The 26,381-nt window shown below is 39.8% G+C and overlaps 1 protein-coding gene across 4 annotated transcripts in view; it reads left to right on the top strand.

The window, feature by feature from the left end:
* LOC149774807 (uncharacterized) overlaps positions 1-26,130 on the top strand; it is a 208,457-nt gene extending 182,327 nt beyond the window's left edge. For all 4 annotated transcript variants that reach the window (XM_089944718.1, XM_089944719.1, XM_089944720.1 and 1 more), the window contains exon 13: positions 21,372-26,130. In XM_089944718.1, the coding sequence (XP_089800844.1) occupies positions 21,372-22,051 (680 nt within the window). In that variant the 3' untranslated portion in view covers positions 22,052-26,130. The remainder of the gene's footprint in view (positions 1-21,371) is intronic.
* The last annotated feature ends 251 nt before the right edge of the window (positions 26,131-26,381 follow it).

Genomic DNA, 26,381 nt, shown 5'->3' with positions numbered 1-26,381 from the left:
GACAAGGCATACGTACCAATAATGCCAAGACACACATATGTTCAGGAAAGAAAAAATGTCCAATTTGTCACCACATCGTGGACTTGGAACGCCAATGCTACGTGCAAAAATACCAACCCCCACCAGAGAAAGAGGACGGTCACAAGAAGAAAGGCAATTTCATCTTTTTCGATTTTGAATGCATGCAAGAGACCGGCATTCACATTCCTAATTTTTGCATGGCTCATCGAGCGTGCGAGAAGTGCATTCAAGAACCTATCTTCAGTCATTGCCCTCACTGCAGCAAGATTCCTGGAGGATGTGAAAAAATCTTTCGGGGACCGAACACACTAGCCGATTTCGCTCGATGGGTCTTAGACCCCATCGACAAGACGTGGATCCAAGAGGACATCGAACGTTACGGAGATTGTCATCGTCATGCCACGGTGATGGCTCACAATTTCTCCGGATACGATGGACAGTTTCTTCTCAGATACTATACGCAACAAGGCACCGAACGTCCTAAAGTGCCTTTGAACGGAACCAAAATTTTCATGCAAGTGGGACAAGTACAGTTTAAAGATTCGATGAGCTATTTGGCCATGCCTTTGAGTCGAATGCCTAAAACGTTTGGAATGACAGAAATGGCTAAAGGGTGCTTCCCACACTTTTTCAATACGGAAGCCAATCAACACGCCGTTCTACCCCATTTACCTGAGGCTCACTATTACGACCCCGACAACATGCGTACCGAACAACGAGAAGCTTTCTACGCTTGGTACCAGGCTCATGCCTCCGACCCTTTCGACTTTCAGGAAGAAATGCTAAAGTATTGTCGTTCCGACGTGGATATTTTACGGCGTTGCTGTGGAAAATTTCGAGAACTGTTCATAGAACACGGAGGGGTCGATCCTTTGAAAGAAGCTTGCACCATTGCCAAAGCGTGTTCCTTAGTGTACCGGCAACGATTCATGCCTGAAAACACCGTGGCTGTCATCAGTCCTCAAACGACCAACTATGTCAAACGTCAATACTCGGTCAAAGTCCTACGCTGGTTACATTACTTGTGCGACAAGGAAGACAAGAGGATTCAGCATGCCCGCAACGGAGGAGGCGAAAAGACCATCGGAACGCATTCGGTCGATGGCTGGGACTTAGAAAACCCCAAGATCGTGTACGAGTTTAACGGTTGCTTATTTCACGGATGTCCCGTCTGTTATCCTGACCGTGGTACTAAAAATCAGCTTTTACAACGAACCATGGAAGACTTGTACCAGGCCACTTGTCAGCGATGCCTAAAGTTAGAACAGGAAGGATACCAAGTGGTGGAAATGTGGGAACACGAATACGATCACCGTTTGAAAACCGATCCCGAGTTTAAACGCCTCGTGGAAAGTTACCAGTTCATGGACCCGCTGAACCCGAGGGATAGTTTGTACGGAGGAAGGACCAATGCCACCTGTTTGCTGTACCAAGCCGACGAAGAGAAAGGAGAAGAAATGAAATACTTGGACGTGTGTTAGCTGTATCCCTACGTGTGCAAATATTGTCGCTTTCCTGTAGGGCACCCACAATTGCTTACGGAACACATCGACCTGAAAAACATTCGACAATACGAAGGTCTGATCAAGTGTAAAGTTTTGCCGCCCACAGACTTGTACCATCCCGTGTTACCTCACCATTGCCAAGGCAAACTGATGTTTCCTTTGTGCCGTACTTGTGCCGAAACGTGCAACCAAGGTCAGCCTTGTCAGCACACCCAGGAAGAACGTGCCTTGACGGGGACGTGGGTTAGCGTGGAATTGTTCAAAGCTCTGGCCATGTGATACCAACTGTTAGAAGTGTACGAAATTTGCCACTTTCCCAAGACACAACAATACCACAAGGGTGACCCCACGCAGAAAGGCATTTTCGCCGACTACGTGGATGCCTTTTTGAAACTGAAGCAAGAAGCCAGTGGCTATCCGTCCTGGTGTCACACTCCCGAAGACCAAAAGACATTCAAAGAGAAATACTATGAACAAGAAGGCATCCCTTTAGACCACATCGAGAAAAACGAAGGCAGGCGATCGTTTGCCAAAGTGATGTTAAATTGTTTGTGGGGTAAAATGGCACAACGCCCGTGTTTACCCAAGACGGAATATTTGACAGAACCTTCCCGCTACTTCCAGATGATTCACGACAAAACCAAATACATGAAACACGTGGACGTTGATCTTGGTCAATTACGAAGAAGATCTGGACTTTGTGCAAGACGACCCTTTTGGAAATGTCATCATTGCAGCTTACGTGACAGCTCATGCTCGCTTAAAATTGTACGAAGCTTTAGAACTGTTAGGGGAACGCGTCCTGTACTTTGACACGGACAGTTGCATTTACATTCATCACCCGAGTCAACAGCACCCTGACATCGAAGGAGACCGTTTAGGAGCCTGGACAGACGAGCATCCCGACGACAAGATTCTAAGTTTCGCCAGTGGTGGTCCTAAAAATTACAGTTACGAATACCGGGACCCACAAGGAGAAGTGCACACGACGTGCAAAGTGAAAGGATTGACTCAGAATTATCGTACCAGTCGTGTGGTCAACTTTGGGGTATTGAAAAAAGACTTGCAATCTGGAGAGGATGAACATTTTAAAGTGACCACCTATCAACCGAACAAGATTGTACGTTTACCCACTCACCACATCGTCAGTCGACCCTTGGAAAAAGTCTATCAAGTCGTGTACCAGAAGCGAGTGCGACTTCCCAATCATTTCACCTTGCCGTATGGAGACGTCGGTATTGGTCTGCATATAAAAAGGAACCCTAGGCAAGATCGATAGTTCATTGTGACTACCAAGACCAAGCGAACAAGATGAATACTTTGAAAGAGACATCGTTCCAGTTTGGGGATTGTAAAAAAGTTGTATCTTCCTCTAGTGTGACTAGTATTCGATGGATATGACCCAGGCATTGTGACGAAAATGTCCGGAAGGAAACTGCGATTGTCCATGTGGTTACCATTGTAATTGCGTAACGGAGTTTGCAGACGAGTGCGATTGTGAGCCTTGCGATGGGTACGATGCTGTACGTTGTGACCTTAGCGATGCCGTAAGGCATCACGGGAACTTTGTTCTCACTACCCCTATCATGGAAAGTGATGCTGTGCGTGTCAAACCTGAGGGATGCGAAAGTGATGCCGCTTGTCCTCTTGGACATTTTACTAGGTTTCGTTTTAAAGGGGGATGTTCACCTTCACATCTACCCCCCTACGGATGTCATCCAGCCCTGAGCAAACTCCTGTCCATGTCACCCAACCCTCATTGAAACGAACCTGTGAAAGACAAATATTCGTTTCCTGTGCGTTTGTTGGAATACTGCGACTTTGAAAATCGTCTTCAGTCGTTCAAAGGAAAATGGCCTAAGTATCTGGGAGGCCCGACCCCCGAAGAATTAGCCAGAGCAGGATTTTTCTACTTGGGCGAAGGAGATAAAGTCAAGTGCTTCAGTTGCGGTGTGTCACTTCACCACTGGGAACCGCAAGATTCGGCCTACGTAGAACATGCTCGATGGTCACCGAATTGTCATTACTTACCCTTAGTGGGACCGAGACATTGAAGTAACTTACCATAATCTGTTCATGGATACTTTACACGAGAACATTCGTGCTTTGCCTGTGGAGTTGAGAGAACGCATTTACCGAGAGCTGGTCAAAATGCAAGTCAAACGTAAAGAACAATTGCATCCGTTACGTCACCAGATGTTTAATCACTGGTACCTGAATGCTGTAAAAGGACTGACTCAGTTGAAAGTGTTCCATTGGACAGACATTGATCAACAACCCCCTGGTTTCAAAAATGATTAGTTTGTTATTGACGATTCTATCTACTACAATGTAAACGTACTGCATCGAAATCCAGAGGAAGAGTTAACGAATTACTGACATCTTTTACACAATGTCAACTTGGTGAAAGAGGAAACTTCTGAACGAATTGTAATGTGTAAATTAGTGACTAAACGATTTAAATTTGGCACTGAAGTAAAACCATGTCTGTGCAAACGGTACATTTCTTCTGTCAGACAAAAGAGGATTTAGTATGACCTGTTTATGGATACTTTACAAGAGAACATTCGTGCTTTGCCTGTGGAGTTGAAAGAACGCATTTACCGAGAGCTGGTCAAAATACAAGTCAAACGTAAAGAACAGTTGCATCCGTTACATCACCAGATCTTTAACCACTGGTACCTGAATGGTATAAGAGAACTGATTCGTCAGAAATTGTTTCAGTGGTCAGACCTTGTTCAATACTTCAAGCCCCCGATGATCCACGTGTTGATCATTTTGGTTAGTTCGAGATTCACCTAGTACAACACATTGAGGAAGACAAGGTAAAGGATTACCGACATATTTTACGTGGAATCTACTCAGCGGAAGAGGAAACTTCTAAACGAAGTCTGACGTTTTGGTTACAGTATGCAACATTTAAATTCCCCACTGGAGAACGAAGATCTCTGGCTAGAAAGTACATGTATTGTTTCCGAAACAAAGAGACTATAAAAACAGGCTGCCATGCCACGACTTTTATCGCATGTAATCCAACAGATTCCGTGGAAGGAACTCAATGACCATATTCAAACCGTGGATCATTACCATCGATTATTACAAGAACTGTATCCATTCAATTTGGGTCGACAAGTGGTGTGTGTTTTAGTGACTTGTTTTCTAGGATTTCGTTTACCAGCCGATTCCTTGTGGACTCTTTACGATCAGTATTTACCACACACCCCTTGGCCTTAAATGGTCACGAAAGACTCCTTTTGCTCAAAGCCTTGCGGTTTCATCTGGATACTTCTCGACCTCTATGGGAAAAAAAGATTCGTCAACTTTTAGCTACCCAAGACGTGTATGACGATGTGTGTGTAGCTTGTGACTTACACCCCCATTGGACAGATGTCCGTGCCTGGAAAGAATGGGATTTTGAGGCTTGGACCCAAGAAGTGGCCCAGTATGCACGAGAGTTGTTCAAGGAAAAAAGTTACTTTTCAACCTGTGTTAGTGACGGTGCCAGAAGAACCCATCACCCAGGACAGGACTGTCGTGGACAGGCCTGAAAGACCCTTTCGGGAGGACACTTGTGTGACCTTACCCCCTATAGAAATGGTCAGAACTTTACCCAAAACATGTTGTACAGACACTTGTTTTTATTCCACGTTAATGATTTTCATGTGCCTTTTATCGTTGTACTTAAGCCTTTGGCTTTTATGTATTTTTGTCTTTCGTATTCATGTTTGAAAAAACATTCAATAAACGTGTTCTGAAAAAAAGTATATAAACTCTCGTCTTGTTTGTTTTCGTGCCACAAGTGACATTTCTGATACTATGGCTACTTCTGCTGTCTCTGCTCCCTCTTCCTCTACTGTCAAAGTCATCGACGAACACTTAGATCCTGCCATTTGGGAGGCTTTGTATCTTCGCCATCCCTTTAACATGCTCATTGCCGGACCTAGCGGTTCAGGCAAAACCGAATTCGTCAAACGTTTGATCGAACATAAACATCATTTGATCGATCGGCCACCTCAGCGAATCGTGAGGTGTTACAAAGAGTGTCAATCGGCGTACAGCCTCTTGCGAGAAAGTCAAGGCGATTCCATCGTGTTTGTGGAAGGCATTCCTAAAGAAGACGACGGCATCATCTCTGACTCCCGTCAAACCCATTTGGTCATTTTCGACGACATGTTAGGGGAAGACGAAGAAGAAATTAAACTGTGGTTCACGCGCAAAGGGCATCACTGTAATGCCAGTGTTGTTTACATCACCCAAAATTTGTTTCAACAAAGTAAAGCCCATCGCACCATCAGTCTCAATGCGCATTACGTGGTCTTGTTTAAAAGCCCTCGAGATAAATCGCAAGTGCAAGTCTTAGCCAAACAGTTAGGAACGCCTTGGCTGACTCAGGCGTACGACGATGCCACTCAAACTCCACACGCCTATTTACTCGTCGATTTGAAACCTACGACCCCCGATGATTTGCGATTTCGTACCCACTTGTTTCACCACTGGTGCTAAGACGGAGGGCCTGTCCTTTACACGTCTCCGTCCTCGACTTAATTTCACTCCACAAAAATATCTATAAAAACCTCAGACCTTTTTCGTCTGTCTCACACACATTTTGAACATGATGTCCCTTCAGTCGTATCTTCCCGTCAAATTGATTCGTGCCTTGTATGGCATCAGTCGAGAAAAAAATCCACAAATACGAGCTCATGTCTTAGAAGCTAGTCTCAAAGAAGTCTTACGATGGTTCACGGTGACGGCACGTCAATTACTCCAAGGAATCATTCAGATTCCTCATCAAACCAAACGCTTTTTTGATCGAAAGAAAGTCGCTTTGACCCAACTGGCCGATCCCCGCATCGACACTCAAACCAAAAAACAAATTATTTTGAAACCTGGAGGGAGCGGTACTCTAGGAGGGGTCATCATTCGCTCTCTCTTAAGATTTGATCCTAATACCCCCAAAGTTCTCCCCAAGAAAAAAGTCAAACGAAGCTCCAAGAAGAAGAAAAAGACCAGGTCCCCAAGGAGAACTTCTCCAGTGGCGGGACCCTCCTCTTACCAGACACCACCCCGGAAAAAGAAAAGAAGTCCCCAGAAAAAGAAACAGAGAAAAAGTCCCCAGAAAAAGAAAAGTCCACAGAAGAAAACTAGTCGCAAGAGAGGCACTTCGGCCAGGACGCAACCTTACACTCGCAAACCACGACCTGCCACGACGGTGACCGCGTCTCCGGCAGCCTCGCGTTCATCCACTTCCCCGTTGATGACACCAAGAACTGAAGAGTACTTGGAGACATTGATCACACCAACAACTTCTCCGTTGATGACCCCAAGAACTTCCCCAGTGGCAGGACCCTCCAGTTTAGTGGCAGTGGCTGCTGCTCACAAAGTACCTGATCCCAAAATCAAAGTTCAAGAAAGATCGGGCATGTTACAAAGTTTACTGGATTTGTCCAAGCAAGAACTGGCTCGATTTAGTCCGTTGCGTACCCCTGCACGGCGTGTCATACCTGTCCTGAAGTTGATACGACGTAAAGACAATCAGTGGCGACGCGTTCCAGTATAAAAAAGGTGTGTGACCAAGTAGGGTATCAGTGTTTTGGTGCTCCTGAAGATGTCACCCTCCAGAAAACATCCCTCTTCTAAACAACCCCAAGGAAAGAAAAGAAAAGGACTGCCTCCTCGTTTAGTCAAACATGAGGACATGTTATCTGTCCCGTCCAAAGCTTCTCCACCCCTACGAAAAAAACTCATTCAATCGGCCTCCAAAGAGGTCATCGATACCGTGTGCGAATGCTGTTTGAACGTCTTGAAAGGCACGATCCCTTTGTCTAAACACCAGAAACAATGCTTAGGCAAACATCGTCACGTTCTTCGCCAAATGGTTCAAAAGAAAATTCCCATTCGTCAAAAGAAGAAGATGTTGGTCCAACGTGGAGGTATTTTACCCCTCTTGTTAGGCCCCTTACTGAAAGGAGTCTTGGGAACCATGTTGGGAGGACTGGTGGGAGCAAGATAAAAAGGCCCTCGTAAGTCCCAAGATCTCAGAATCGACCCCTGACAACCCCATGGAAGGACGAAAACTAGCTTTAGTGCCTTACAAACGATGGATGGAATACCATCGTTGGCAAGAACAACGCACCCCGCATTTACCTCCCAGTCCCAATTTGAGCGAGATGTCCCAGTTACAACACGAATTGCAATCCTTGATGGATCGCGAAGATTTGTCCGAAACAGAAAAATCTCAAAAGTACGGTCAACTCTTGCAACGACTGCAACTCTTTCACCAGAAAGCTTTAGACGAAACAGCTCTACCCACTCTGAAAGATTTTAAGACCTTGATGAAAAGTCCAACACCATCATCACTACCACCACCACCACTACCAGTGACCAAGACAGAAAAAGGAGAAGTAGAAGAGGAAGGGTTTCAAACTTCACCAGAAAAAGTACGCAAGTTAACAACACCACCTACCTCCAGAATTGGATGGATTAAAAAGATGAAGACTACCCCTTCTTCATCACAAGAGAAAAAGAAAGTGAAGACAGAAGTGAAACAAGAAAAAATATCCCTGTTCCTACATCCTCCTCCTCCTCCTCCTCGACACCTATTGCCGGTCGCACACGCAAAGCATTGCAATCCAAGAAAGTACCCCAAGAGAAAAAGAGTAGCATCTTCCAAGAGTGGGTGCCTTATTAACAAACAAACAAACAAACAAATGGAAAAAGTGTTAGCCAGCATTTACTACGATCCCTCCCATCCTGCAGGTTACGCAGGAGTTCAAAAATTGTATCGTGCTGCCAAAACTCGACTGAAAAGTCTCCGTTTACCTCAAGTGCAATGATGGTTACAAGAACAAGTTACTTACACTTTACACAAACCCATTCGACGCAAGTTTGCCAGAAGTCGCACCCGAGTGGAAGGCATCGATCATCAATGGCAAGCCGATTTAGCCGATGTCTCTCATTTGGCCAGCTACAATCGTGGCTACAAATATTTGTTTTGTGTCATCGACGTCTTTTCCAAATTTGCCTGGGTCGTGCCCTTGACTTCCAAATCGAGCAGCGAGTTAGTGCGAGCCCTGCAACGGGTGTTGAAACAAAGCGGTCGTCACCCTCTTCGATGGGAAACAGACAAAGGTACCGAATTTCTGAACCAAGCTTTCCAAAAAGAATTAAAGAAACGTGACATTCATTTTTTTACCACCGAGAATCCCGAAACCAAAGCCAGCATCGTGGAACGTTTTCAACGCACTTTGAAAGAACGCATGTGGAAATATTTTACGCATCACCACACTCTGAAGTACATCGACATCTTACCGCACCTGGTCACAAGCGTACAACCAATCTTACCATCGAAGCATCGGACGTGCCCCGCAAGAAGTGACTCCTGACAACGAAGTGCTGGTGTTTGAGCGCCTGTTTGGTACGTCCCCGACGAGGGCTGTCCCCAAGAAAAGTGGAGAGTTGGCCATAGGAGATTGGATGCGCATTGGCAAAACCAAACGCACTTTCGACAAAGGTCACTTACCTAACTGGACTACCGAATTGTTTCGTGTCACTGGACGAGTGCATGGCCATCATCCTGCCGTCTATAAATTGGAAGACATGAACGGAGAAGTGCTCAAAGGAACGTTTTATTTGCCCGAGTTACAACGTGTCACCAAATAGGAAGACGACGTGTACGACATCGAAAGCATTCTCGAACGCAGAACCCGTAAAGTGGGCAAACGACGTGTCAAAGAAGTCAAAGTACGTTGGAAAGGATATCCACCCAGTTTTGATTCTTGGATCGACGCTTCGCCAGTCATCGACTATAAAAAGAAGTGACCATCATGCCCTTTCACACAGACGCAGCTACTACGGCTACCAATCCTTCGCCCAGTTCTTCTGTGCAAGATTTACAAAAACAACCCTTGTGGGTGTGGTGTGGATAACGTGTGCCTAAAACGCAAATCGTCTTTTTCTGCCAAATCTTTGTGGTGTATTGTGTCATCGGGGCAGCCATCGCCAATTTGAGTTTGCAACAAGGAGACAAACAATTGTGGACCATTTTATTGAGCAGTTGCATCGGTTACCTGCTTCCTAATCCCTGCCTGAAATTCTCTTCGAACGGGAACCACGGGAACCTTGTGTCCAGTGCCAGTGCCCGTCACCACTCCAACAACAACCACAACCAGAACCCCATTTTGAGCGGAGACATTCCTCTGACGTCCAGTAACCCCTCGGAGAGCCACAGAACTCTGGAATTATGAGTCACCAAAACCAATTTTACTTAACCTTACCCAGTGACAGTTCCATGGAGGTGTTTCCCCACAACACGTTGTGCTGTTACACGGCCAAATTACCTCAGGCCATCCCATTAGATCACGAAGCCCATTGGGAAGTGGCTTTGGCAGAAATGATTTATCCAACACAAATCAAAAACATCACTGAAACTCAAAACACTTTGACGTCGAAATTCTGGACCCAACAGTGCAGCAAACCATGACAACCACTTCTCAACATAAATCACTTCCCAAGACCCCAATACTCCGCAGCAGCAGTGACACTTCTCCTCCTTTTTACGTTTATCACTTTAAAATGAACTCAGGCCATTATTTTAGTGGTCAACATCTGGTGGAGGCCATCGCTGACAATTCTATGCAGCATTTGACAAAGTTCTGACCGGACTAAAAAAACGTGTCACCATTGAGTACCACAAACTGTCTCACCGTCTACTCGTCAAATTTGAAAGTGAGGAAAAAAGTATACGTATTAAATTTTGCCCTGATTTGTATAACATTTTGGGTGGAGACCTCAATTTGGTCACGGATAAGCGCTCCAAAAGAATTGAGAAAGCAGAGATTGAGGTATTTTCGTTTCCCGGTAGAACTGAACCAGGGACTGAATTTGATGTTCGTGTACTCCTATGTGGTGGAGTACAACGTGGTGGGACACACCTCCGTGCCATTACTGCGTGTCATTCCTTTCAAAGTGAATTCTGCCATGGTCACTGACGAGGAAGGTGGAAACACCACGTCCACCGCGAATTTGTACATCCTCATTATTTGCCTGTCAGCAAGTCGTATTTGGACACGTCAACATTGCTATAAAAGGAGATTTGGGACAAAATATTCCATTCACCAAAAGAAAAGTCACGGTGAAACTCCATTTTCGAAAACGGTTCTCTCACGATTCGTAAGTCATGTATCCAGTGTACCGAGGGGTTGCTCGACAGCGAGAACATGATTTAGGAGATATGTTAAAATCGGCCTTTCGTTCGGTGGCCCCGGTGTTGAAACCGATGGTGACACGCGGATTGCACGCCTTGAAAGATGCGGCACTGACACAAGGCAAAGAATTTCTCCAAAATGTCATCATCGACAAACAAAACCCTAAAGAAGCCTTCATGAGGGCAGGCAAAAATGTCTTGCTTCAAACGGCTAAGACCTTTTGGGTCGACAAGAAACACCTATAAATGCCCTGCACGCTACCGAGTCAGGCATTCCTACTTCCCTGACGCCACAGCAAGGACAAGGCAGAAAGAGACGACGAAGAAAACACCCTTTTACCAGACTTCACACGTCTAAAGCTAGAAAGACTAAGAAAAGAAGAACCGTTCGAGACTTAGACGTTTTCGATTATTGAGACATAGAAAAAAAAATGATGCACCGAGAATCTTGCACCTGTTCCAAGTCGGAACTGGATCTGTTTGCCATGCCCCCCACCATGATGACGATGCAAGAATCCCAGTGGGTGGAATTTCACCCCGTCTCCTCTTTGACGGATTCCGCTCCCATCGAGTTTGAAATTAAAAGACAGCCCGAAGATTACATCGATCTGAATAGCAGTTACTTGTACTTGAAAGTCAAAGTTCTAGATAAGGATAATGGTGGAATAGATGCCACTGCGAATATAGCTCCCGTCAACAATTTCATGCATTCCTTGTTCAGCTCAGTGGACTTGTACTTGAATAACAAACTGGTCAGCAGCAGCATGGATACTTACCCTTACCGTGCCTACCTGGAAAATCTCTTGAAGTACGGAATAGATGCCAAGAATACTCATCTCAATGCTTGTGTGCTAGGGGAACCTGACGAAGCGGGCAAGTTTGACACATTAGATAAAGACAACGACGGCTTTGAGGAAAGACGAAACAAAATCAAAAATGGACAGAGTCTAGAACTGATAGATCGTTTGCATTTGGACATGTGGTTACAAGAGAAATATTTGCTAAACGGTGTCAATGTTCGCTTGAGACTGAATCGCAGCAGTGCCGCTTTCCATTTGTTGGCTGATACTGCTGCTGGCAATCCTAAAAGCAAAATCGAGGAGGTCAAACTCTGCGTACGACGCGTGGAAGTGTTACCCAAAGTGGGAAATGACATTAGTCAGACATTGAGCAGAATGACCGCCAAATATCCCATACGACGCGTGGAAGTGAAAACCTTCATCATTCCCACTGGACATCATTCCATGATCGAAGATCATCTGTTTCAAGGACAGTTACCCAAACGTTTAATCCTTGGTATGGTCCTGAATTCAGCCTTCAACGGAGACTTCACTGAAAATCCTTTCCACTTTCAACACTTCAACGTGAAGAAAATCGAAGTCAGTCGCAATGGCAAGACCTTGTGTACCAGACCTTTCGAACCTAACTTTGGTAACACGAAGATGAATTCCTTGAGATCGTACTTGTCCTTGTACGAAGCCACCGGCCAGTTAGGAACCAACACCAGTCACGGTATTACGTACGAAGATTACACAGGAGACTATGTTTTGTGGGCTTTCGATTTCACTCCAGACCAAGGCAGTGACGAGGGACATTTTCACCCTATAAAATCCGGCCAGATTCGTGTGGAACTTCAGTTTGCAGAACCACTGGACAAGACAGTGAACACCATCCTGTATGCAGAATTCGATAATACCATAGTAATCAACAGTTTGAGAGAAGTCATTCTAGACTATTAGAAGCTATGGAAGACTGTTATCCCTCTTTACCTAGTGGAGAAACTTTGGAGATGGAATGTGAGGAGACCGTGGAAGGAGAATCCCAAGACAAAGACGAAGAAGTTGTCATGATTAAGTCAAGATGGCCAGAACAAGAAACCCATTTAGTCTCCTGTTTTTCCAAACACTTGGTCGAAAAAATGACGGAATTGATCAAGAAAGATTGCTATGGATGTCAAAACGATCATCCCAGTCAAATTCAACACGATAAATGCCTGATGCTGAGTCAAGAAGAAAAATTGGACGAGTATCTGGACGAAGCTTGGAGTTTCATCTCGGACGATGACGTGTTGCACCAGTGGTATAAAGACTTGCATGAACATTCTTGTCCACCATTAACCACTCAAGAGATCCATCGTATCGAAGCTCTTCTGAATCAGAGTGAGGAGACGAAACGAAGAAACGGTTATTTGTCAGACATTTTCAAGCAAAAAGTCAGGATCGAATTGACGACTTATTATTACCTGTGAAGAAGAAAAAAACCCACACAAAACATGGATACCTGGGAACTTTATTACCTTTTGAACCACAGTTCGTATACGGCTTCTTGGAATCCTGTCGTCTGTGCTAAAGATGAACTCCCTCATCGCAAACCTCAAGACCATCTAGCTTATGTGATCAACACGGACGACAGTCATCTCCCAGGAACCCACTGGGTAGCCGTTTACTTTCCTCAAGAAGGATGTGTGGAATATTTTGATTCGTACGGATTGCCCCCTTTGGAAGACGATATCATCGACTTTATGAGAAGAAATGCTCAGACCACCCGATTCAATAATGTGAAATTACAAGGCACATATTCTTTGGTGTGTGGACAATATTGTGTGTATTTTCTGCATCATCGCAGCCTGGGCTATTCCTTAGAACATTTAGTGACTCATTTTGATCCTCGTTCTTCTTCTAGAAACGATGTGAAAGTAGATCGATGGTTTTATGACCATTATGCTTATCTTTTGTCTCAAGCTAGGAAACGTAGTGTCCATCAATGGCCTAATGACTTCCAACAGTGGAAATCACAATTTCATTCACAACGTTGTCAGCCCTGTTTATAGTAGAGTGTGAATTGAAAAAAAAATGTTTCTGATTTGAAAAAAATGTTTGATGTTATATTGTTGAATTATTGTTAAAAAATGTTAGTTGTTTGTTAGTGTTAAGCGATTTTGAATAAAAAAATGTTGTGTTTTGAAAAAAAATGCCTTTGTCTTTTGTTTGGCTATAAGAATGTTGATTCATGCTCTTTGACTTCTCTCTATTCCTCTCATGACACTCATTGAACGTTGCGGCTCGAAAACCGTAGAGGGATGTTTTCCTTCACGTCCGCGCTTTGACTTTAAGAACCGGGCTAGTTTCCAGTCTAACCATCCATTGTCGACTCATCCTCCTACGAAGATGTGCTCCAAACTAGCTAAGCTAAACGAAGCCTACGTGAATTTGCATAGGGTCAGACACAGTCTGATACCGAAGCCAGAAGAGATAGAGAATGTGAAAATGTTAAAAGTCACTGAAGACCTGATAGAAGAGCTCTTCAGAGAAGAAGTGAACAGGGAGCAAGAAGAATGGACAGAGAAGTACAGACTTCAGAGACAGCAGCAACAGCAACAACAACAGCAGCAACAGCAGCAGCAGCAACCTGAACCTGACAGGCTTTGTCGATTGTCGTATCGACACCAAAAAGTTCTTCTTCTCTTTCCGAAGAAGCAGACCTATCGTCAGAAAGTCTATCCTCAGAGGACGTCGCATTCTTAGAAACTAAAAGATTGCCCTAGCAAACAAAAAAACAGCCCTTTTCAGGGCTACCCAATAAGAAAAAGAAATAACAATCGATTTGCCAATGTGTGTAGGTAGAGTTGTGTGAATATAAACACTGACTCTTTTGTGATGTGAGTGTATGTGTTTGTGTATAGGATTGTGTGTTTGTAAGTGCTCAAGTACGTTGGTGTGGATAGTAGATTAAGATCATGTTTTTGGCTGTTTGTGGTGTGGGGAGAGTAGATTTGGGGTTTGATTGGATTGCTTTGCGTATGTGAATAGTATATTATTTGTTTAATAAAATGTTTTAGAATAGTGATGGGCAGTATAAAAAAGTGAGTGTTTCTTTTAGGTCCGCGCATTGTTTGGTCATGATCTAGGTAAGATGAATTTTGTTTTAAGGGATGTTTTCCATCACGTCCGCGCTCTCAGTATAAATTGAAACTCGCTGGGCAGTCTAGCTACCCTGTTCATTCGTTAACAAGACAATGAATACCAGAATAAGCAAACTTCTTGAACTCCAGATACATCTGGAATATGTCAGGCGCCTGTTAAATGAACTGGCCGCGGAGGCCATAGTAGAAGAGGAAAGAATAAAGAAGGAAGAGGAGGAGAGAAGACAGAGGGAAGAGGAGGAAAAGAAAATAGGAGAGAGGATGGCTTACACGATACCAGAGACAGAGGATTGGGGTGCTGAAGCCAATCATCCTTCCTCTGCGCTTTCAAGAAAAAAAGTAAAAGGAGACTGGGGACGAAGATGTGTGTGTGGTGCCAGGCCTGGAAGGTGCTATCATTAACTAGGTGTCACTGGAGTTCAAAAAACAAACAGCCCTTTTCAGGGCTACCCAATACTCTAGAAAAGAAATAACAATCGATTTGCCAATGTGTGTATGTAGTGTGAATATAAACACTGACTCTTTTTCATAGTGTGAGTGTATAAGTTAATGTATATGATTGTGTGGTAATAAGGGTTAGCATAGGTTAGTGTGAATAGTAGATTAGGGTTTCATTTTAATGCTTTGCATGTGTAAATAGCAGATTAGTGGTTTGTTTATTGATGCTTCACATATGTGGATAGTAGATCATATGAAATGAGAAAAGTAGGGGATGTTTTCCTTCACGTCCGCACGTTTTAAGTGATGATCTAGGTAATATCAATTTTGTTTTGGGGATGTTTTCCTTCACGTCCGCGCTTTCACTATAAGAACCCACAAAGTTTGATGTTGGAACCATTCTAAGGAATAACTGAGGCAAAATGACTCAAGTATCAGTTTTATTTAATCTATTGAGAGACATCTATTTTTGGATAATGGATGTAGAATATGTTGTAGGAAGAATAGAAGAGGAATGGAGGCATGGAGATATGAAAGACTTGGTAAGCAGTCAAGTTCAAGGCCTAAAGACAGCAAGAGATATCATAGCAGGGATGATAGAAGAAGAAGTCAATAAGTCAAGAGGCTTCATTAACCCACCTTACTTCAGAGTGGGAAGTTTGAAGGAAGCACTGGATCATGTCATCCAAGTCCGGTGCTTCCTAGAAAAGATATTGTACTGGACAGAGTGGAGGAATGTATAATGGGGGTTGAACAAGATGAAGAAAGGAGAAGATCTGATGAGAAAAGTAATGGAGGAAGAAGTAGAGAGCATTAAAGAGAGATGGAGGGAAGAAAGAAAAGATGAGGAAAACAAAAAGAAAAAGGAAGAGTTTGAGAGGCTTAACAACAATTGGATGAAAATACAGAGGAAATTTAGAGAGTTGGGCCATCCTGACTGGTTACCAGAGTCAGATATAAAGAAGAAGAAGAAAGGATTATTAGAAAAGATAAGGGGATGGATGAAGAAGTGGAGGAAATAAAAGAAGAAGAAGAAGAAACCCAAAGGCCCTTTTCAGGGCCACTCATAGGTCTCGAAAAGAGAATGACTTTCAATTGCCAACCCTCTTTTTTTTTTCTTTCTTTTTTTATAAAAAAAATAAAAATCCCATGTTAAATTTCCCTTGACGCTATACAGTCCCACCCTGTTTAAATTCCCTTGACGCTATACAGTCCCATATTCCCATGTTCAATTCCCCTTGACGCTCAACAGTCCCAAAATCTATTTCCCATGTTAATTTCCCTTGACGCTAAACAGTCCCAGGGTTTTTCATCCATGTTAAATTTACATAGACGCTAAACAGTCCCAGGGTGGTTAATATTAAATTTCCATTGACGCTAAACAGTCCCGGGGGTTCTGTAATGCTAATTCCCATTGATGCTGAATCGTCCCATTTCACTACTCACCATCTTTTAAAACAGCTGAATAGAATTGTACTAACTTGCACAGAAAGCTTGTTTCAATCAAGGCCATTCAAGTTTATGCAACTGATGCTGATCTATCATCCAATATGGCTGCTATTACAAAATCAAAGAAGGTCCTTAGAAAGAAGTCTCAGAATTCTTTCTGCAATTTTATAAATTTTGCAGGAAAGTATCCTGGCATAAAGAGCTTTATCAAATTTATACAACTTGTACTGAATCATTATCATACATGGCTGTTATTCATACCAATCACATTCATACAACTTATACTGAATCATTATCATAAACCTTCATACCAATCACATTCATACAAGTTATACTGATATACTGAATCATTATCACACATGGCTGTTATTCATACCAATCACATTCATACATTTTATACTGAATCATCATCATACGTGGCGGTTATTCATACCAGTCACATTCATACATGTTATGCTGAATCATTATCATGCATGGCTTTGATTCATACCAATCACATTCATGCAAGTTATAATGATTCTTATCATACATGGCTGTTATTCATACCAATCACATTCATACAAGTTATACTGAATCATTATCATGCATGGCTGTTATTCATACCAATCACATTCATACATGTTATACTGAATCATTATCATACATGGCTGTTGTTCATACCATTGAGATTTATACAAGTTATACTGACTCATTATCATACATGGCTGTTATTAATACGAATCACATTCATACAAGTTATATGGATTTATTATCATGCATGGCTGTTATTCACACACATAAAATTTGTGCAAGTTATACTGAATCATTGTCATACATGGCTGTTATTCATACCAATCACATTCATACAAGTTATACTGAATCATTATCATATGTGACTGTTTTCATACCAATCAGATTCAAACAAGTTATACTGAATCATCATCATACATGGCTGTTATTCATACCAGATTCATATTGTTATACTGAATCATCATCATACATGGTTGTTATTCATACCAATCACATTCATACATGTTATACTGAATCATTATCATACATGGCTGTTATTCATACCAATCAGATTCAAACAAGTTATACTGAATCATTATCATACATGGCTGTTATTCATACCAATCACATTCATACACGTTATACTGAATCATCATCATACATGGCTGTTATTCATACCAATCACATTTATACAAGTTGTACTGAATCATCATCATACATGGCTGTTATTCATACCAATCAGATTCAGAAAAGTTATACTGAATCATCATCATACATGGCTGTTATTCATACCAATCACATTCATACAAGTTGTACTGAATCATCATCATACATGGCTGTTATTCATACCAATCACATTCATACAAGTTATACTGACTCATCATCATACATGGCTGTTATTCATACCATCACATTCATACAAGTTATACTGAATCATTATCATACATGGCTGTTATTCATACAAGTAGAGAATTCAAATCTTTGCAGCATTTTACCAAATCATTCCTAAGCAGAATTTGACAAATTTTGAAGGAAAGCATGTTGGAAGCAAGTAATGCCCACCTGCACTGAAATGTGGCCACTTTACTGGAATAAAACTGAATCTTCAGAATTCATCGTGACATCTTGACAATCTCTAACAAATAATACATAATTTCTCCAGTCACAAATAGTGGAGCATAAAACTTTTAAATGATTACCCAAAATAATTTTTTAGAATGATAAAATGATAATGGATGAAAAGCATCCTGGTTTTAAAGGAATTTAATTTTTTTACAGATTATATCGATCTGGTATCAAAACTACTAAATGTATTTTAAATAGAAAATTTACTGACAGCCAGGTGGGCTGTCTCTTGTTTTTCACTGAAGAGCTTAGCTCTGAGATTTGTTTTTCACTTTATCAAGTATAGCCATGCCAGTCATTATTGAACATGGGCTGAAATGGCTTAGAATAACATGAAATAAAGTAACAACAGTTACTGAAAAACCTTTTAGGTTATTTCCTGATTTATTATCTTGTTGAAAAAATTTAATTTGTGTACTTAATGATGTATACATTATATCAATCATTTTTTCAAAACAGAATTGCTTTGCATTATGCTTTGGTAAATAGATAAAATGAAAGATACATTTAAATACAAAGTTTTTGAACCCATTATTACAACTCTATGGTCTTAAAATATGCAATAGAAAAGAGTGAGAAGCAAGCAACAAACTTTGTAAAATTCAACGAATAATTTATTTTCCTGAAACACAAAGTGAAAATGTAAAAAAAGGAATGTATGCACTGCAATTAAATCTCAAAGAATCATAGAATTACAAACACTAGTCCTAATGATTAGTGTTCTGAATAAACTTTAGTGGAAATCCGAATTAAACCCAACATTGAAAGTGTTGATGTGCCCATAGTAGCCCATATGGTGGCAATGTACCAACAATATTTTGTTGGATCACAATAATACAATCTATGAAAAAATCCATTTTTGAAATTTCACTATAAATTCAAGGCTTCATTTCTAAGAATGTTATTTTTGAAAAGTTCTTTGTATTTCCAGAGAAGAATCACTTGAATTAAATAATTGAATGCATGAACAAATTCCAGCCTAAATGAACTTCTGGACACAACTATAATGCAACTAATTCTATCTCGAGTTCTTGTAGCACAAATAATTAATTTTCAGAGAAAATCAAGATTATATAGTCCTCTACATGACCTCAGGTCACAATTAGCATTTCCAAAAAAAGCCCCAACTATTACCTAATGGTAAGTTTCCTTTTTCTAAAGTTCATGATGTTAAAAATAAAATCTTAGTTATAATTAGAAGTCTGTTACTAAAATGATAATATAAAATGTATAGTAAATAACAGTTAGACCCAGCAGTTCAAGGGGAATTTCTAAAGTTCTAGACTCAGATTGAGATAATCATGTTTACTACAAAGCCAAGATAAATTATTTAGTTCAGGTAGAAAATGAACTTGATTTGGACGAGGTCATGTCCAACATAAAATGTCACATTATCATTAGCTGATTATGGCATATAAAAACTTACAGTGTATATTATATAAACAAAAACTATTAAAGGAGGAAATGGAAAGAAAACAACCATGTCTTAATATTCTGTTCTTTCAGTTCATTGTAGAAAAGTAGTTTTCAAATGAACTGTATCTATATTAGAGACATTAAGCATCTTGCAATGCCAGATTTTATTAAAGCTATTACAACTAGTCCCTCCTAGTGGCTTAGTGGTTAGAACATCTGCCTCGGAAGCGGGAAGTCATCGGTTTGAACCCTGTCCGAGTCATACCAAAGACTTTAAAAAATGGTACTAACAACTGCCTCAGGTATAGCCAGCATTATTAAAGACAGAAAATCTTTCAAACAAATTCTTTTTGGAAACCACTGAATTCTGTTTTACTGAATTAACGATTTAAAGTATTCAGATGTGAAAGTGTTTAAGTTTGTACAGATGTTGCTGATTGACTATATAATACATGCATTGCATTTGTAGTTACATATATTCTTAAACATTATTTTGTATTTAATGCATTTGTTACCTTATGAAGATATACAATAACAAGACATGATGGACATGTACTAGTTATGTCTTTTTAGCTGTCAACAATATAAATCTGATGACTGTGGTAATGCATTTTGATTTTCTTCAAATCAAGTGGAAGTAAAAATGAAAGGAAATGATGATTCGAAGTTATAAATGCAAAACCAGAATTTATTTCTTCAGATGATAATAATATCTTCTATATACCTATGGGAAAAAGTTGAATAGTAATATAATATCATCTAACTTCCATACACCTATGAGAAACGGTTGAATATTAATATTTTATCATCTATGTTCTATATTCCCTTGAGAAATACTTGGATAGTAATATTTGTCATCTATCTTCCATACACCTATGAGAAATAGTTGAATAGTAATATTTGTCATCTATCTTCCAAATTCCTATGAGAAAAAGTTTAATAGTAATATAATATCATCTATCTTCCATACACCTATGAGAAACGGTTGAACAGTAATATTTTATCATCTATCTTCCAAATGCCTATGAGAAATGGTTGAAGAGTAATATTTTATCATCTATCTTCCATACACCTTTGAGAAATAGTTGAATAGTAATATTTGGTATTACAGTGGAATTTCATATTTATCACATGTTTAAACCAAAGTTCAACATTTAATTGCTTTAGAATAATAGCATTCTGTATATAACACTTACATCCCATCATGTATTTTTCAGATTTTTTGTGTCTCTTCTGGTTATAGAAACACCTCAGCTGTTCTGAAATCATTGACAGTTTAGCACATAGGTTAAATACATTACTACTGTGTAGTATAATTGATTTTTAAATGCAGTTTAGTTGCACAGCGATATTAGGTTATGCTGTGCATTTGATGTAAATGCAGTTTTATTATACAGAGAGATGATATTAATTATGTTGTATATTTGACTATAAAGTCAATTCAATCGTTTTGAGGTATTGTATTAATTGTGTTGTATATTGGAATATATGAAATTTGATTATTTAGAGATACATGTATAATGTTTAATAAAGGATTTTTGTTTAATAAAATGAGTGTGAGTTAAATGCTACCAAAATCTAGTTTCATTTTCAATCAACAGTCATTATGATTAAGTGTAACACATAAAATCTATGCAAATCTGCCTTGCTTTGGTCACCTGTATGTATGTATGCATGTGCATATGTATGTACACTGTATGTATGTATGTATGAGTGTGTATGTGTGTTTGTTTGTATTATAGTCTTTTGTATAACTTTTCTACCTGTTTATTAAAGTGTTCATACATTATTTCCTGTCTTTCAGCACAAGTTGGCCCAATGCTACCCTCGTCAACCAGTGAGACTGACAGCTTTATGCGCATTGCATATCTGTTGGTTGATGTTGGATCACGGGTCCTGAGACAACTTCTCCATCATCACATGATCACTCCTACCAGAACTTTGGACCAGTATCTTGCCAACAACAGGAACACCATCAAGAGTCTACTTAAAAAGAAGGTGCTAAACATTTCTCAAATGGACATACTGTTCCCACCAAATGGAGGCAACACAAACCTTGACGAATATGACATCACATTGCTCTCAGCTCTCTTCAATAACATTGTACCTTCCTTGAGTCAGCAGGAAAAGAGCATGATTAAAACTTTGCGAGAAGACAGGAATAAATTGTATGGTCATGCTAAGTCATGCAAGATGAATGCCCATGACTATCAAGTAAGTTGGAACAGCATCAGCTCCACATTGATAACCCTCAGTCAGCAATGTGGGGATCCTGATTTCGAGAACCAAATTTTGCAGGAAATTCAGCACACTCAAGTTTCAGCAGTACCTGCTGGGTCCTACCTTGATATACTGAAAACTTGGTTTGGCAGGATAGAGACAGTTGAGGAAACATTAGAAACATTTGGAGATGCACTGCATGCTTTGACATCAAGGGTAGATGCTCTTGAATTGAAGAAATCATCTGATGAAAGTGATGGATAATAGTGACAAAATTGACAGTATTAGACAATGAAGAATAAAAGTCAAATACTTTGGCATAATGACTCTAAATACATTTAAATGATTGTGCAGATTTGCTTTCAGCCAGAAAGCCCAGGATTATACAAGAAAAATGATTTTTTATATCAGTCTGGGTTGTATTTATCATGAATGCAGTATTAGAATAGTAATTATTGAAGGAACTTTATAGACGATGTTACAACTGTGATTATTGAAGGAACTTTATAAACATTGTTACAACTGTGATTATTAAGGACCCATATAGACAGTGTGTAACAACTGTGATTATTGAAGGAAACTGATAGACATTGTTACAGTTGTGATTATTGATACAGACATTGTTACAGCTGTGATTATTGATATAGACATTGTTACAACTTTGATTATTAAGGACCCGTATAGACAGTGTGTAACAACGGTGATTATTGAAGGAACTTTATAGACATCGTTACAACTGTGATTGTTAAGGACCTGTATAGACAGTGTATAACAACTGTGATTATTGAAGGAACTTGATAGACAATGTTACAACTGCGATTATTGAAGGAACTTTGTTTACAGTGTTACAACTGTGATTTATAAAGGAAATTTACAGACATTTGTTACCACTGAGATTATTAAGAACCTGTATAGACAGTATTACAACAGTGATTATTGAAGGAACTTCATAAAAAATGTTAATCCTGTGATTATTGAATGAACTTTATTGACACTGTTACAACTGTGATTATTAAGGAACGTTATACACAGTGTTATAACAGCTGGATTCTTGTACCTAAACAGAAAAAACATATATTCCAAAGGAGTCATGTTACAGTAATCCCTGCTTAATCCTCAGTACTTATCCCAGACCAAATCAGACAGATTTGAATAATGTGTGAAAATATTGGTATTCTGGACTATAACATGACACATGACTTGTACAACAAGCAGTTATTATTGGACTATAACATGACACGTGACTTGCACCACTAGCAGTTATTTTTGTACTATAACATGACATGTGACTTGCACCACTAGCAGTTATTTTTGTACTATAACATGACATGTGACTTGCACCACAAGCAGTTATTATTGGACTATAACATGACATTTGACTTGCACCACTAGCAGTTACTGTTGGACTATAACATGACACGTGACTTGCACCACTAGCAGTTATTATTGGACTATAACGTGACATCTGTTGTTGTTATTGTTGTTGTTGTTATACAGTTCAATACCATTTTCAGCACATAATAGGCTATACATGGTAGCCAGTATTAATAGTGGAGGAAGAACCGGGGAAAACCCCGGAAAGAACCACCGACCCACGACAACGTACTGGCAAGCTTTCTCACATACTCACATTGGCTGAATCCAAGACTCAAATGCACGCAGAGGTCAGATGGCAGTGATCCATAATGGAGAGCACTTTAGACCACTCAGCCACATGGGGTCGCACATGACATCTGACTTGCACCACTGGAAGTTAGTATTGGACTATAACATAACCTGTGACTTGCACCACTAGCAGTTTTTATTGGACTATAACATGGCATGTGACTTGCTCCACTGGCAGGTATTACTGAACTATAACATGACATGTCTTTTGCACCACTATCAGTTATTATTGAACTGTAGCATGACATGTGACTTGCACCACTAGCAGTTATAATTGGACTATAGCATGACAATTAATGTGACTTGCAACACTAGCTGATATTATTGGACTAAAACATGATATGTGAATTACACCACTAGCAGTTATTATTGAACTAAACATGAAATTTATGTGACTTGCACCACCAGCAGTTATTATTTGACTATAACATGACAATTTATGTGACTTGCACCACTATTAGTTATTATAGGACTATAACATGACATGTGACTTGCACAACTGGCAGATATTATTGGAATATAACATGACAATTTTTGTGACTTGCGTCACTAGCAGTTATAATAGAACTATAGCATGACTTGTGAATTGCACCACTAGCAGTTATTATTGAACTATAACATGACATGTGACTTGCACCACTAGCAGTTATAATTGGTCTACAAGATGACACTTTATGGGACTTGCACCACTAGCAGATATTATTGGACTATAACATGACTTGTGACTTGCACCACTTGTAGTTACTATTGGACTATATTATGACAATTAATGTTACTTGCCACACTATCAGTTATTATTGGACTAAAATATGACATGTGAATTGCACCACTAGCAGTTATTATTGAACTAAACATGACAATTGATGTGACTTGCACCACCAGCAGTTATTATTTGACTATAACATGACAATTTATGTGACTGGCACCACTATCAGTTATTATAAGACTATAACATGACATGACTTGCATCACTAGCAGTTATTTTTGGACTATAACATGACACGTGACTTGTACCACTGGCAGATATTATTGGACTATAACATGACATGTGACTTGCATCACTGGCAGTTACTATTGGACTATAAGAAGACATATGACTTGTACCACTAGCAGATACTATTGGACTATAACAAGACATGTGACTTGCACCACTGGCAGTTACTATTGGACTATAAGAAGACATATGACTTGTACCACTAGCAGATACTATTGGACTATAACAAGACATGTGACTTGCACCACTGGCAGTTACTATTGGACTATAAGAAGACATATGACTTGTACCACTAGCAGATACTATTGGACTATAACAAGACATGTGACTTGCACCACTGGCAGTTACTATTGGACTATAACAAGACGTGTGACTTGCACCACTGGCATATATTATTGGACTATAACATAACAATTTGGACTATGACATGAATATTTATGTGATGTGTACCACCAACAGTTATCACTGGACTATTACATGACATATGATTTGCACCACTAGCCATTATTATTGGAATATAACATGACAATTTTTGTGACTTGCATCACTAGCAGTTATAATAGAACTATAGCATGACGTGAATTGCACCACTAGCAGTTATTATTGAACTATTATATGACACGTGACTTCCACCACTAGCAGTTATAATTGGTCTACAAGATGACACTTTATGGGACTTGCACCACTAGCAGATATTATTGGACTATAACATGACTTGTGACTTGCACCACTAGTAGTTACTATTGGACTATATTATGACAATTAATGTTACTTGCCACACTATCAGTTATTATTGGACTAAAATATGACATGTGAATTGCACCACTAGCAGTTATTATTGAACTAAACATGACAATTGATGTGACTTGCACCACCAGCAGTTGCTATTTGACTATAACATGACATGTGACTTGCACCACTGGCAGTTACTATTGGACTATAACATGACAACATATGTGACTTGCACCTGTAGGAGTTATTATAGGACTATAACATGACATGTGACTTGCACCACCAGCAGTTATTATTTGACTATAACATGACATGTCACTTGCACCACTGGCAGTTACTATTGGACTATAACATGACAACTTATATGACTTGCACCTGTAGGAGTTATTATTGGACTATAACATGACATGTGATTTGCACCACTGGCAGTTACTATTGGACTATAACATGACAACTTATGTGACTTGCACCACTAGTAGTTATTATTGGACTTTAACATGACATGTGACTTGCACCACTGGCAGTTACGATTGGACTGTAACATGTATAATGTGACGTGTGACTTGCACCAATAGCAGTTATTATTAGGCTATAACATGACATGTGACTTGCACCAATAGCAGTTATTTTCGGACTAAATCGTTTATTATTTGACTCTAAATATTTATTCATTTTATCCTAATAGTGTCTTTTTTCTTCTCTAACATTATTGACAGCTTGCTACTTCAACTTGTATGTTATTCTGCACCTTCTCACAGATTTTGGAACAGTTTTGTGTGTTTGATATTTTTCTCTGTAAATAATGTAAAGTGCATATTTTGATCAGGGCACAAAAGCTGTAAATAAAATAACTAATCATTGACATGAATTTTACTGACACTAATTTTGTATTGCTATATATGGTCCAACATTCTAAGATTAAAATTATCTCGTTTTGATGGAATGAGGTATATTTATTTTGTTGTCATTTTTAATTCAACTAATTCACTCTTTTTCATATATACACACAACTCAATGCATATTTTATTTGGAGTTGGTGGAAAGAACAACTTTGATGTGTTACAATATGTCATGGACATCATGCCAAGATGTATCCATAAGCCATATGAAAGGACTTGTTTTTCCTACAACATGGAAGAAAAGATGGATGTGACATTTTATTTATTACATACTACCCTCTTTTATGAATTAGAAATATTATCT

This window comes from Sinohyriopsis cumingii, unplaced genomic scaffold, assembly GCF_028554795.1.
Source record: "Sinohyriopsis cumingii isolate HCF-2022 unplaced genomic scaffold, ASM2855479v2 utg000131l, whole genome shotgun sequence".
Taxonomy (NCBI): Eukaryota; Metazoa; Mollusca; class Bivalvia; order Unionida; family Unionidae; genus Sinohyriopsis; species Sinohyriopsis cumingii.
The sequence above is the reverse complement of the archived record's forward strand: the minus strand, read 5'-3'. Positions and strand labels throughout refer to the sequence as shown.